This window comes from Leuciscus leuciscus (genome assembly GCF_965113295.1).
Source record: "Leuciscus leuciscus genome assembly, chromosome: 3".
NCBI classification, from domain to species: domain Eukaryota; kingdom Metazoa; phylum Chordata; class Actinopteri; order Cypriniformes; family Leuciscidae; genus Leuciscus; species Leuciscus leuciscus.
Genome location: NC_138727.1, coordinates 59,798,879 through 59,814,229, shown reverse-complemented (window position 1 = coordinate 59,814,229; position 15,351 = coordinate 59,798,879). Strand labels below are relative to the sequence as shown.

At 45.4% G+C, this 15,351-nt stretch overlaps 2 protein-coding genes across 2 annotated transcripts in view; one reads left to right on the top strand and one right to left on the bottom strand.

Moving 5' to 3' along the window:
• The window catches only part of LOC309493716 (polymeric immunoglobulin receptor-like), a 223,154-nt gene that overhangs the window by 140,603 nt on the left and 67,200 nt on the right, over positions 1-15,351 (bottom strand). The window lies entirely within an intron of this gene.
• LOC309493708 (B-cell receptor CD22-like) overlaps positions 11,664-15,351 on the top strand; it is a 273,995-nt gene continuing 270,307 nt past the window's right edge. The window contains exons 1-2 of the mRNA XM_082162914.1: positions 11,664-11,693; positions 12,048-12,120. Coding sequence (XP_082019040.1) covers positions 11,679-11,693; positions 12,048-12,120 — 88 coding nt within the window. The 5' untranslated portion in view covers positions 11,664-11,678. The remainder of the gene's footprint in view (positions 11,694-12,047; positions 12,121-15,351) is intronic.

The window sequence follows — 15,351 nt, the reverse complement described above, 5'->3', positions numbered from 1 at the left end:
GTAAACAGAGGGAAGTCAACACTTTTAAACTTTTATCTTTAACAATACACTTAAAGAATGATACATACAAGCTTGCCTGCCTTTCCTCTTGGAGGCCTGTATTGCTCCATTGAAAACCTGCATACTTACAATAATATATTAAAAGGTAGACTTCTCAAATAAGTAACAGCAATATATATATATATATATATATATAGAGAGAGAGAGAGAGAGAGAGAGAGAGAGAGAGAGAGAGAGAGAGAGATTCTACATTGTTTTAGATGTACTAATTTACACATATATTCATCTCTTTTATTTTCAGACAGTGTGAGAGCTGCAATAGATGGGCACATTTTAAATGTTGCAACTTCAATAGCCTATTATTTGCAAAAAAAATGTGGTATAGTTTGAGTGTAAGGTTCAGATCACTTAAAACCATACATGGAAGTCGAAGATCTCATCGGTGGAGTCATCGTGGATGTCATCTAGTGGAAAATTTTGGTACTGCGCACAATACAATCTTTCCTAAAGCTCATTTATTGAGACATCAACCTAAAATCTGGCCCAGAGCTTGTCCAGATATTTAACATTGATTTTCTTTAAGTTTTAGGGTTGAAAATGTTTTGCACATACTCATATAGACGACGCCTCATAAATAGATCGATCTCTGCAACGTATTGAATCGTGCGTCCGAGTGAAGAAAGTGCAGTGTGCGCGAGCCACAAGAGAAAACACTGTATCCGCGCCACTGATCGCAGCGGCAATGAGCACTTTGATCATTTAAAAAACAGTTCAGCGCTAGATCGTCTCTTATTTAACAAACGAACTAAATGAATGCTCTGCTGGTTAACTGGAGATGTTTTGTTATTGGATTATTCGTGCCGCGAGATGTTTTATAGGGGGCGGTGAAAAAAGTCAGGCACCGAAATCAGGCACCGAAAGTTGCGTTCTTATTCGGTCTCGATACTACCGTTTACGTCGGAACCGGTTCTCTATTGGAACCGGGTTTCGGTACCCAACCCTAGACGAGGCTGAGGGCCGCGGGAGAACGGGCGAGGCCGGTGGTGTGATTACTGAGACGCACAGGTCTCGTATCTCTCACGGAGGAACGGGAATTTTCTTAGCAATGCTAAAACGCACATCAACCGATCACTTGTTTAGCATTCATGTAAACACTACATTCAGATTCACCAATCGGAATGAATTCAGTTAGATTGAGACAAAAGGTGTGCATGTAAACAATGAATGGCGACTGTAGAAAGCAAAAGACGAATCCCGGACATTTTGGACGATCTCGACGGCCGGACATGTCTGGGAAAAAGAGGATGGTAACCCCTACTACTCAGCTTTCTCCACAGAACAAGAGCCTGCTAGCTTAGCTTCCAAAAAAAGATGGCTGACACTATTTGTACATTCTGTGAGTGAGATCCCACCCCCTGTGGGCGGGTTGAGAACATGCGGGACAGCTCCTACTACTGACTGTAGTTTCTAGCCTCTGGCCAAACAATCCTCCGATGACGCAAAATGACGATTTAATATCATAAATATCTCGTCTCAGGGGGACATGAGGGAGGGAAGCACGGTAATTCGAAAATACTACAGGTTTTCTACTGATACAAAGCTTAATGCTAAATGCTGAAGTATTCCTTTAAGGGGATAGATCCTGCAGTATTAATATATAGAGATTCTCACAAGTTACTTACTTGGTATTGATTCCATAAAAAAATATTAAAATTGTTAATGACAAAACATGGGTTCCCTTTCGAGGGAACTCGCACTGCGTCGAGAATCGACACATTGGGGAACGCCTTCAGCGTGACGCGTCTGAAGTCTGTATAGAACTAGTCCAATCTTGATTGGTGTTACGTCATGACGTCACTCGTGACGTCGCATGTGACGGTGATGCGGAAGCTATAAAAGGACGCCGGCAAAAAACAGTGTTAGCTTCTGTTCTTCAGCAAGCATTCTATGTCAACTGTCTGTCTTATTTGGTGTTGTTTTATCAGTATTTCACAAGCACATATATATATATATATCATGGCAGCAAAAGAGCGCAAACAATTTCGGCAGTGTGCGTCCCCTTGCCCATGCTATCTAAGCGAGGGTGATACACACGCGCTGTGTGTTGTTTGTTTGGGTGCGGAGCATGCACGGGCAGCGCTCGAGGGCGCTGTCTGTGCTAACTGCGATCAAATGCCCCTGAGAACGCTCCGCTCCCGCCTGAGCCTGTTCGATGAGACAGGCCAGGCACGCGCTCCCCGTGGATCGGCGCTTTCATTCATGGGGATCGCAGATGGAGCTGGTTGAGGATGTTGAGACGGCTTCGACCCTTTCTCAGCATTCAGACGCCAGCTCCATCGGTCCCGCTCACGGATCGGAAGCCCGCTCTGCGGCTTCTTCCGCCCGTGAAACGGACCCGATGCTCGAACTATCTGGCTCCGAGGAGCTAGATGTTATGAGCATTGAGGCAGGATAATGTGATTCACCACCCCATTCTCCTGCCTTTGAGGAGCTGCTGAAGGTTGTGACCAGAGCGGTCAGTAAACTGAATATTGAATGGCCATCAGAGAAGCAGGAAGCGACTAAAAAAAGTAAACTCGATGAGCGCTTCCTGCAATCGCGGTCACAACCTTCGCGTCGGAGTCTTCCATTTTTCACAGATCTCCACACTGAGGTGTCGAGATCGTGGGATAAGCCCTCTCGTACATAATTATTCCAACATTATGGGCGCGAAGGAGAAGGGCTATGGGATGATGCCGCGGGTAGAAGAGACTTTTGCATCACATCTCTCGCCCGATGCTGCATCATCCCTGAGGGCTCCGGCGCTTCCCTCCAAGCCCTGCCGTACAACATCGGCCTTGGTAGGGAAAGCATATATGGCGGCAGGTCGGGCTGGTGCATGCCTGCACACAATGGGGCTACTGCAGGCACACCAGGCCGACCTCCTCAAGGAGGTGGACGACAGCGGGGAGGTTGCCCTCGACGACATTAAAGAAATGCGTCGAGCGGTCAACTTGTCTCTCCGAGCCACCAAGGAGACGGCCCGCGCCATTGGCCGCTCCATGGCAGCTTTGGTGGCTACGGAGAGATATCTGTGGCTGAATCTGTCGGGCATCGGGGACAGGGACAGGGCCTTCCTCCTCGATGCCCCAATTTCGCCTTCTGGCCTCTTCGGCGACGCCGTCAATAATGTCATCGAGAGGCGAAACGACAGTCAGCCGCGTTCAAACAGCTAATCCCCCGCCGTCGTTCCAGGTCTCGTGGGTCTGCTGCCAGGGGGCAGTCCCACGAGGCCGCCGCCAGCTCCTCACACCTGCAGATGCAGAAGGAGAGTGTTGCTTCTCGTGCTCCCCCGCAAAAGGCCTAGAGCCAGAGGCAACACTCTCAGCCGAAGCCTTCCAAGCCGAAAGCAGATCTGAGGACTGTTATTCAGGCGAGGAAGGCTTCGGCGAAGAGGCCCTGACGCGATGCGCAGGCCTCTGAGGGTGGTCCCCCCCGCGATCGAGCAACAACATCTCGCTCCTTCGCGGAGCCCTCAGGAAATCGATGTTTGCCTCCCGCCGCTAAGTGCGCTTCGGGACGCATCGGTTTCCAGCGAACGCGAATCGCAGTGTCCGCCCGAAATATTGCGGCCCTGTCGATTACGCTTCCTCTCACAAGGCTTGTAGAAAAACGATATCGGTTAATTCCTGCCAGTCAACTGCTTCAGGTCACCGAAACTCAAAATATGACATCCGAGGCCAGTCCAGACAGACTGGTCTTAGATTATTTAGTAGATTAGTAGATTATTTAGTAGACCCTAGTAGATTATTTAGACACCTGGAAAGGTCTTCAAAATATATCTCAGTGGGTCCTGCGCACAGTGGAAAAGTTATCATCCACCAAGATTCAACGGGGTCATACACGCGCTTGTCAGCCCCGAGCAGGGTCAGGTCATGGAACAAGAAGTTCAGTCCCTCCTGGCAAAGGAGGCCATAGATGCTGCCCTTGCTCCGTTGAGACTTCAAGGCATTCGCATCCTCAATTATATTGACGATTGGCTCATTCTAGCACAATCAGAGGAGATGGCGGTTCAACATCGAGATGTTGTTCTGAACCATCTAAGGTGCTTGGGATTGAGACTCAATGTCAAGAAGAGTTCATTAATTCCTCTTCAGAAAACAATTTTTCTAGGAATAGTATGGGACTCAGTCACGATGTGGGCACAATTGTGGGCACAAACACCATCTTGACTACGGTAACGAGTATCAAGCTAGGCCAGGCCATCACTGTCAAACATTTTCAAAGAATTCTGGGTCTTCTAGCAGCAGCGTCCAACGTGATACCTTTTGGCCTGCTGTATATGAGGGCCCTGCAGTGGTGGCTCAGGACCAGAGGGTTTTCCCCGAGGGGAAACCCATTTTGCACGATCAAAGTAACGCGCAGATGCCTTTGTTCTTTGATAATGTGGAAGAAACCATGGTTCCTCTCCCAGGGCCCTGTGTTAGGAGCACCGTGTCAAAGAAAAAGTTTGACCACGGATGCATCCCTCACAGGCTGGGGTGCGGTCATGGAGGGCCGCTACACCAGGGGGCTGTGGAAGGACCACCATCTCTCTTGGCACATCAATTGCCTAGAGATGCTGGCTGTATTTCTGGCACTCAGACATTTCCTTCCAGACCTCAGAGGCCATCATGTTCTAGTTCGAACAGACAATACGTCGGTGGTCTCATACATAAATCGTCAGGGGGGCCTGAGATCGCGCCCACTATGCAAATTGGCGCATCAGGTTCTTCTGTGGTCCCAGGGCAAACTTCTCTCAGTCAGAGCTATGTTTATTCCTGGGGACGAAAATGTGGGAGCAGACATCTTGTCGAGGCAGGGGCTGAGGCCCGGGGAATGGAGACTCCACCCCGAGATGGTGGAGTTAATATGGAGGGAGTTTGGTCAGGCGGAAGTGGATCTGTTCGCCTCTCACGAGAACACCCACTGTCCGCTCTGGTTCTCCCTCACCCATCCAGCTCCCTTGGGACTGGATGCCATGGTGCAGACGTGGCCGAGGCTAAATACAATAAAAAATACAATAAAGGTTCAAATGTTGACTTATATGTTACTAGTATGTGATTTTACATAGGCTAGTAAATACTCTAGACTTTATTATGTACATAAATTGACCATGGCGAACATGTTTAGATAGGTTTTCAACCCTGTTTTGTTTTTAGGCAGTTATAACTATCTATATATCTATATCTTTCTATCTATCTATCTATCTATCTATCTATCTATCTATCTATATATATATATATATATATATATAACTTATATAAAGTTTTATATATAAAGTAGCCTAGCCTACAGTACAAATGTTACTGCTGCTCGTCACAACAGTCCCATTGAATAACTCCTGGGACACAGCTAGCAACAATTTGTTAATGTGACAATACATTTTTGTTAGTTTCATTTTCTAAATAACCAGTGGTGGAATGTAACAACATACATTTACTCTGGAATAAAGTATAATTTTGAGGTACTTTAGATTGTTATTCAACTTCACTTCATCTCAGAGGCAAATATTGTACTTTTTATGAAAAACAGACTTTTTACACATGGATATTAGATTATGATATTAGATATTGTTTAAAAAAAAACGATGAACAGTATATAATAGAAACACTAAAAATATGTCCTGGAGGGCCGCTGTCTTTTGAGTATGTGAGTTAATTTATTTTATTCCTCCTCTTTCTGAGAACATCTCAGTGACTGGCAGCCGTCGACTGAGTCAGCCCTGCAAACCTGTTGGTGGACAGTGGAAATATGCACTGATCCCAGATGATGACAGTGGAAATATGCACTGATCCCAGATGAAGACAGTGGAAATATGCACTGATCCCAGATGATGACAGTGGAAATATGCACTGATCCCAGATGATGACAGTGGAAATATGCACTGATCCCAGATGATGACAGTGGAAATATGCACTGATCCCAGATGATGACAGTGGAAATATGCACTGAGTTCAATCCCTCAAACTGCCACCAGAGGTCACCATCTCCTGCGTCTGACATCCACCTTGATGAGCCTCACCTGTAAATCACTATCATTCATCTTCATTCTTCTTCACAATTATTCATCTTCATAATTATACATCTTCAACTTACAGATAAAGATCATAATTTCTCTTTAAGTAGGTTTAGTTCAGTAATGTTGTTCCCTTTCGAAAGGGAACTCTACACTACGTCAGAATGACGCTATGGGGAACGCCTCAGGCGTGACAGGTGTCTGAAATCAAATATCAACTCACGTCAATCATGTTGACCGGCGACAGCCCGTGAATCATCAGCTTGAATGATTAACGCGCGACCTGGATGTATAAAGGGGAGCCTTGCACACATGACAACATCTTTTCGTCTTCAGGGACTGTTTGTCTGTTTTGAGAATATCGCTGAAGCGCGCGGGAGGCTCTCGAGAGAGCCTCTTGTGCAAACTGTGAGCGTTTTTCATTTAAAGATGCTCCGCTCTCGTCGGACCCTTTTCTCGAGGGAAGAGGGTTCAGCATCTGAGCTGTGGTGCGTGCGATCTGTGAAACAATACTGTTTGGGTACGAGGCGTTCACAGTCAGTTCCTGAGGGTGCTGGCAGTGTTCATTAAGAAATATCTCGGCGCGCGTGAGAAAGAAAAAATCCGTGCGCTGTCGGATGTTTCAACCTCGCACCTGGTGACTTTCTTCTCAAGGGATGAAAGCCAAATATATTTTAAGGGCTCGTTTCTCGAGCTTGCCGAGGCAGTGTGTAGATTACGAGAACGTATAAATGTTAAAACAGTATTGTCTGGTGATTATGGCGGAATTTAATTCTATGAATTAAAATGATGGAATATTATCTGACTTTTTAAGAAGTTAGATATTTAGTAATTCAGCCTATCATCCAGATCGCGTTATCCAGTGTTTTTGGCTGCATTTTAATTGAGGAATTAAAATGATGAGCAGTGAACAAAAAGAGCAGGTGTAATTCTGGTCTTTTTGTAAAATGTGAAATTAACATATTTCTGTTTCTTTTCAGACCACGTCTCCTGTTTTAGAGTCTGGGGCAAAATGTTGTGGGTAAGAAAGTAAATCTAAAGATTTTTTCTTGGTCAGGTAGTAGGTCCTATCAGGCCTCCTTGACCAGACAGTCCCCATTTTGCAACCGGACAGCGCTTGGGCCTCCCTGAGGTGAGCTCCCAGGAATTGACTGTGGTTATCAGGTCAGAGGCCTCACCAGGCCTTCCTGAATATGAGCTCCCACATACTGTGGTTATCAGGTCAGAGGCCTCACCAGGCCTTCCTGAGGATGAGCTCCCACATACTGTGGTTGAATATGAGCTCCCACATACTGTGGTTATCAAGTTATAGGCCTCACCAGGCCTTTCTGAATATGAGCTCCCATACACGGTGGTCGCCAGGTTACAGGCCTCGCCAGGCCTTCCTGGTTATGAGCTCCCACATACTGTGGCGCCAGGTTACAGGCCTCACCGGCCTTCCTGGTGATGGGTTTCTACATGTCAGGTTGCAGGCCTCACCCGGCCTTCCTGAATGTGAGCTCCCACATACTGTGGTCATCAGGTTACAGGCCTCATCCGGCCTTCCTGGTTATGAGCTCCCACATACTGTGGTCGCCAGGTTACAGGCCTTACTAGGCCTTCCTGAATATGAGCTCCCACACATGGTGGTCGCAGGTCTTCCTAGTTATGAGTTTCCTCATGTCAGGTTACAGGTCTCATCCAGCCTTCCTGAATGTGAGTTCCCACATACTGTGGTCACCAGGTTTCAGGCCTCTCCGCCTTCCTGAGTATTAACCTCCCACATTCAGTGGTCACCAGGCTTCAGGCCTCCTAGGCCTTCCTGGTTATGAGTTTTCACATGTCAGGTTACAGGCCTCTCCAGGCCTTCCTGAGTGTGAACTCCCACTCACTGTGGTCGCTAGGGTATAGGCCTCACTGGTTGTGAGCTTCCACATGTCAGGATGCAGGCCTCATCAGGCCTTCCTGAATGTGAGCTCCCACGCATTGTGACTCACATGCTGTGGTTGCCAGGTTACAGGCCTCACCAGGCCTTCCTGGACTCAGAATGGCTAAGTACACGCACTTTCGTTTCGTGCACTTTCTAAAATCCATATTTATGGTAAGGGTTATGCGCTGTACGCTTTGTTCCCTTTTTTATGTGGTTCAGACTCCGGGTCTTCACCTTGGGTCCCACTTTAGATGCGTCTTGCTGTCGCAATGGATTACGACAGACGCTTCCCTCTTGAGCTATCTCCCACATTCAGGGGTGATCAGGTTACAGGCTTCATTAGGCCTTTCTGAAAGTAGCCCCCACATGGTGTGGTTGTCAGGTTACAGGCCTTACCAGGCCTTCCTGAAAGTAAGCTCCCACAGGTTGTGGTCACTAGGTTTCAGGCCTCACTGGCCTTCCTGAGTATGAGCTCCCACCTGCTTTGGTCGCCAGGTTACAGGCCTCACCGGCCTTCCTGAGTACGAGCTCCCACATGCTGTGGTCGCCAGGTTTGAGGCCTCACCAGGCCTTCCTGGATTCGGACTGGCATAAGTACACGCACTTTCGTTTCGTTTACTTTCTAAAATCCATATTTATGGTAAGGGTTATGCGCTTCCGCTTCATTCCCTTTTTTACGTGGCTCAGACTCCGGTTCTTCACCTCGAGTCCCACTCTAAAGGCGTCTTGTGGTCACAATGTTTTACGACAGACGCCTCCCTTTTAAGCTATCTCCCACATTCTGTGGTTACAGGCCTCGTTAGGCCTTTCTGAAGGTAGCCCCACATTGTGTGGCTGTCAGGTTACAGGCCTCTCCGGCCTTCCTGTAAACGAGCTCCCACTTACTGTGGCAGGCCTTCCTGAGTATGAGCTCCCACATACTGTGGTTGCCAGGTTAGAAGCCTCACCAGGCCTTCCTGGATTCGGAATGGCTAAGTACACGCACTTTCGTTTCGTGTACTTTCTAAAATCCATTTTTATGGTAAGGGTTAATGCGCTGTCCGCTTCATTCCCTTTTTTACGTGGCTCAGACTCCGGTTCTTCACCTTGAGTCCCACTCTAAATGCATCTTGTTGTCACAATGTTTTACAACAGACGCCTCCCCTTTTAAAGCTATCTCCCACATTCTGTGGTTACAGGCCTCATTAGGCCTTTCTGAAGGTAGCCCCACATTGTGTGGCTGTCAGGTTACAGGCCTCTCCGGCCTTCCTGAATACGAGCTCCCACTTACTGTGGTCGCCAGGTCTCAGGCCTCACAGGCCTTCCTGAGTATGAGCTCCCACACGCTGTGGTCGCCAGGTTAGAGGCCTCACCAGGCCTTCCTGGATTCAGAATGGCTAAGTACACGCACTTTCGTTTTGTGTACTTTCTTAAATCCATATTTATGGTAAGGGTAATGCGCTTCTGCTTCATTCCCTTTTTTACGTGGCTCAGACTCCGGTTCTTCACCTTGGGTCCCACTCTAGATGCGTCTTGCCGTCACAATGTTTTACGACAGGCGCCTCCCTTTCAAGCTATCTCCCACATTTTGTGGTAACAGGCCTCGTTAGGCCTTTCTGAAGGTAGCCCCACGTTGTGTGGCTGTCAGGTTACAGGCCTCTCCGGCCTTCCTGTAAACGAGCTCCCACTTACTGTGGTCGCCAGGTTTTAGGCCTCACAGGCCTTCCTGAGTATGAGCTCCCACATACTGTGGTCGCCAGGTTAGAGGCCTCACCAGGCCTTCCTGGATTCAGACTGGCATAAGTACAGGCACTTTCGTTTCGTGTACTTTCTTGAATCCATATTTATGGTAAGGGTAATGCGCTTCTGCTTCATTCCCTTTTTTACGTGGCTCAGACTCCGGTTCTTCACCTCGAGTCCCACTCTAAATGCGTCTTGTTGTCACTATGTTTTACGACAGACGCCTCCCTTTTAAGCTATCTCCCACATTCTGTGGTTACAGGCCTTGTTAGGCCTTTCTGAAGGTAGCCCCACATTGTGTGGCTGTCAGGTTACAGGCCTCTCTGGCCTTCCTGTAAACGAGCTCCCACTTACTGATTTAGGCCTCACAGGCCTTCCTGAGTATGAGCTCCCACATACTGTGGTCGCCAGGTTAGAGGCCTCACCAGGCCTTCCTGGATTCAAACTGGCGTAAGTACACGCACTTTCGTTTCGTGTACTTTCTTGAATCCATATTTATGGTAAGGGTAATGCGCTTCTGCTTCATTCCCTTTTTTACGTGGCTCAGACTCCGGTTCTTCACCTTGGGTCCCACTCTAGATGCGTCTTGCTGTCGCAATGTTTTACGACAGGCGCCTCCCTTTCAAGCTATCTCCCACATTTTGTGGTAACAGGCCTCGTTAGGCCTTTCTGAAGGTAGCCCCACATTGTGTGGCTATCAGGTTACAGGCCTCTCCGGCCTTCCTGAATACGAGCTCCCACTTACTGTGGTCACCAGGTTTCAGGCCTCTCAGGCCTTCCTGAGTATGAGCTCCCACATATTGTGGTCGCCGGGTTACAGGCCTCACCGGCCTTCCTGATATGAGCCCTCATGTACTGGAGCTCTCCATATGAGGAGGTCATCAGGTCTTCGGTCTCAGTAGACCTTCCTGGTTTGAACCCTCTCTTACTTCACCAGTGTTCGGAGCGAGCACTGGGTAGACCCGTGGATTGAGTGGACGACTTCCGTCGTTTCTTGAGGTTGAGTCACACTCTCCGGGAGATCCCGTCTCTGTGTTCCGGAACTGAATGGTTTCTGCCAGCTTCGCAGGCCTTTGGTTTTGGATGCCTTATCCAAGGCAACTTCCAGAGGCTCTGTCTCGGACAGACAGGCTATGGCCAGACTGTGTGTCTTAGTATAGATCACCAGGCCAGCCTGGTGGTATTTCAGGTGGCACGCTCCCCTGAATAGTGACTGGCTGGGGGTCCCTTGGGTCCCCTAGCCACACTCCCTAGAAGTGACCCCTTCTATTGGAAGCTGTGGTCCTAAGCCTTTGAGCTGGCCCAGATTTACCCCCCATTGACTATGTTCTGGCGGTTTCTTGGTTCATTAGCTTGGGCTATGACCGGTAGGGAGTGCTGTCACTGACAGCCTGATGTGACCTAGGGGTGAGTGGTTCCAGTGTTTTCTGAATTACTGGTTCGGACAGTTGTCACTGCCTTTGGGCATGCACTCCCCTCAGCATGGTGGCGTTGGTATATCGTTCCCCATAGCGTCATTCTGACGTAGTGTAGAGTTCCCTTTCGAAAGGGAACGTCTCAGGTTACGACTGTAACCTATGTTCCCTGAGAACAGGGAACGAGACACTACGTCTCCCTGCCATGCCTCGGGGCCTGCCTGCAACAGTCCCTTCAGACGATAGGATGTTGTCATGTGTGCAAGGCTCCCCTTTATACATCCAGGTCGCGCGTTAATCATTCAAGCTGATGATTCACGGGCTGTCGCCGGTCAACATGATTGACGTGAGTTGATATTTGATTTCAGACACCTGTCACGCCTGAGGCGTTCCCCATAGCGTCATTCTGACGTAGTGTCTCGTTCCCTGTTCTCAGGGAACATAGGTTACAGTCGTAACCTGAGACGTTCTCTTGTTGAAGGAGGGACTGTGGTATTTCTGTCACTGGTTATTAATAAACTGTTAACCACACAAAGCTTCACTGTAAAGCTAAAGTGCTTGTGTTAAAACAGTCAGTCATTTGGTTGCTGTTGATCTGATGAGCTTCAACACGGTAAGACAAACACACTCTTGCTTAAATGATTATTGCTCATATAACATACGTGTCTTTACATGAGAAATGTTAAGAAAAGGGTGATTTACATATACTTGTTTAAGTGATGAATATATTAACGCAAGTATTCATTACTTCAATGAGCTCATTGTTTCTGCCTGAAATTATTACATTGTTTAAATTAATACATTTTTAGCTAACTGTGACTTTGTATATGTACATTTCTGAAATGCATATCTTAGACAGTTTCCTCTGATAACAGATCACTCTAAATTGTAATGTGGACTTGTGTATTTTCTGTAAAGCTGCTTTGAAACGATGTGTATTGTATATGTATATGTATCTGTGTTATAGATATATGTTATGCTGATGTGGGTCAGAATGGCTCCTCCTCTTCCTCGGATCTTCTTTCTGCTCATGATTCACGGTGAGTCTCTCTTACATTCACATTAGAAACACTCTGATGTTTTATTTAAGGCCTCATGATGAGCGGCTGATCTGCACTTCCTTCTGTCCTGTTCTCACATATTTCTCTCTGAAACAGGAAGTTTGTGTTGAACATGTCAAACGCTCGTCCCTTTTAGAAATGTCCAATAGTCTTTCGCTACTTGTTAGTCAGTGTCACATGGTTTAGGGGGAAGGACTTTCTCAAAGTTCAGAGCTTTTGATTGGACAAATTTCACTGGCGCAGCAGATCATGAATATGTTTGGCTCATGTTCTCGGAAGTGAATGTGTACATGTTAAATATTTATCATGTCAAAGGAGTTCACTAGCATAAATGAGCACAAAACTAATATTTTGATGTGATTGGGTATTTAATAAATCAACTTTGATTATTTCCTTCGTCTTATTTTTCATATATTTCATTATTTGAGAGTGCATCATGTTGTTTGTGGTTCTCTCTTCACTCTGTCTCTGTACATTTACTTCTGCTTTTCTGCAACACCATCCATCAAAGCTCATCAAAAGATCACTGTAGGACAGGGCTGCCAACGTTTGAGTTTAGTTTAAAGGGAGAATTATGGAAGGGGGATTGATGGGGTGTAAAAAAAAAAAAAAAAAAAAAAAATGTTTATTGTGATTGGCAAAACATCAGAATTGTATTATTTAAAATAACAGAATTTTAGAAGTTTAGTGACAACATCTTAAAATGTTTACATGGTACAATGACTGGTAGGCTACTGTTTAATTTAATTATTATTATTGCTTGACACAAATTTCATGATTTCAATTCTTTCAATCTCTATCACGAATTCAATTCAATTCTTGTGATTTGATTCCGATCTTGATTCAATATCGATTAATTTGGATAATATTAGGTACAGTAGATACATGTACATTTTTCTCAAGAAAAAATAAATCTCATATAATGCTGTATTCATACAGAGCGCTGTCAGCTATTATTATTAAATGTTGAAAATAACAACTCTAATTAAATATAATGTGTTTTCATTATAATAACAGCATTATAATATTGTAGTGATATAGGTAAAAATATAATAAATATGTAGGCTAATATAGTGCACATATTTAGCAAATGGTCTCTATAGCAAATTTTTCTAGCCAATTAATGTGCTATGGTCATTAAATGGCTTTCCTGGGGTAAATGTAATGTTCTGCTTCTCCAGCGTTATGTAACGTTATGTGATATTCTTGCTGTTTTATTGACTTCTTTCTGCAGCTGAAAATCACTGATTGATCGATATTATGTATGAGGTGTTGCACACACAGAAGAGGCTGTGTTTTCTGGTGACACATAATTTTTATTTCTGTCAAACGCTGTACAATCTGAAAATTCAACAAAGACAACAATAAATAGATATGTTATATGATATTATAGGTCTGCACTACATGACGTCACCTAAGTGTAGACTCTGAGGAAGTCCATAAGTCCGGAGTGGGCCATTTGGGACAGGGCCAAAGTAGCTGGCAGTGTGACTCCTTCATGTCAAAAAGTGAAACGCCCTGCGGCTCACCACTGCCCCCTAGTGTCACTCGCCAGTACACGCAGGTTTAAGTGATGTTAACATAAACATCTATAGCCTACTTAATAAATGGTAACCAACAATACATAATAATAAAACATATGAATAACAATATACGAGTATTTGAATCTATGCGACTACAGAGGCATATACATTTCAGTAAGTTTTACTGTATCTTTCAACATAGCCTACCTATTGTTCATTCGTTGATGACCGGTTCACGTGCCGCTTGAACTGAGGCTCTACAGCGATCTGCCACGTCACATTTACAACACCAAAACTATATTTATTGTTTTAATTTCGAAACAAAATTGACAGAATCTGAGGGCTGAGAATTTGTTTCATATCAAAAGTAACCAGCTCTGTCTTGTCTCTCAGTGTCAGAGGTGTAAAGTCCAGGTTCAGAAAGTAAAAGTCCTCCTCAGTATTTTGTTCCAATCACCTGGATTTGCTAATTCAGCCAGGAGAACTAATTAGTGAAATCAGCTTCTGAGTTCATGGGTGGAATAAACATATGGCAGGACTTCTACTTTCTGACCCCTGGACTATAGACCTCTGGTCAGTGTCAGTGCGATTTTTCTCTGCGTGAGAAAATGTGTGTGTGGCGTGAGAGTGTGTGAAACGTGTCGATTGGAGACTCAGGCTGAATGTGTGACAGTTCACAGCCCTGCTCTAGCACTAGATCGTGAATATATTTTGCTCTTGTTCTCAGAAGTGAATGTGTATATGTGAAATATTTATTTAGTCATATTCCAGGATTTACAGTTTGTCTGAATTGCTAAAACAATAAACCCACTTCTCTGAACCAAATTCTCAATAGCCTAAACCATGATGCACTTATGTTTCAAACCACTAAACACAGGCAGGCTAAAGTTAAACACAACTACAACACAGCTGTCATCGTTTACACACAACGACTCAAAATTGTTCAGACTTATTTCTAATGATGAGAGGAAACCAACTGTACAAAATACAAGACAGTTTCAAGTGCCTAAATTGACTCAAAATGTTGCATTGAAGATTAGAGGAGGAAGAGTATGAGTATAAGAGGAGGAAGAGTATGAGTATAAGATGAGGAAGAGTACGAGTATAAGAGGAGGAAGAGTATAAGTATAAGAGGAGGAAGAGTGTGAGTTAGAGGAGGAAGAGTGTGAGTATAAGAGGAGGAAGAGTGTGAGTTAGAGGAGGAAGAGTGTGAGTATAAGAAGAGGAAGAGTGTGAGTTAGAGGAGAAAGAGTATGAGTATAAGAGGAGGAAGAGTATGAGTATAAGAGGAGGAAGAGTGTGAGTATAAGAGGAGGAAGAGTATAAGAGGAGGAAGAGTATGAGTATAAGAGGAGGAAGAGTGTGAGTATAAGAGGAGGAAGAGTATGAGTGTAAGAGGAGGAAGAGTATGAGTATAAGAGGAGGAAGAGTGTGAGTTAGAGGAGGACGAGTATGAGTATAAGAGGAGGAAGAGTATGAGTTAGAGGAGGAAGAGTATGAGTATAAGAGGAGGAAGAGTGTGAGTTAGAGGAGGAAGAGTGTGAGTATAAGAGGAGGAAGAGTGTGAGTATAAGAGGAGGAAGAGTGTGAGTATAAGAGGAGGAAGAGTACGAGTATAAGAGGAGGAAGAGTGTGAGTATAAGAGGAGGAAGAGTGTGAGTTAGAGGAGGACGAGTATGAGTATAAG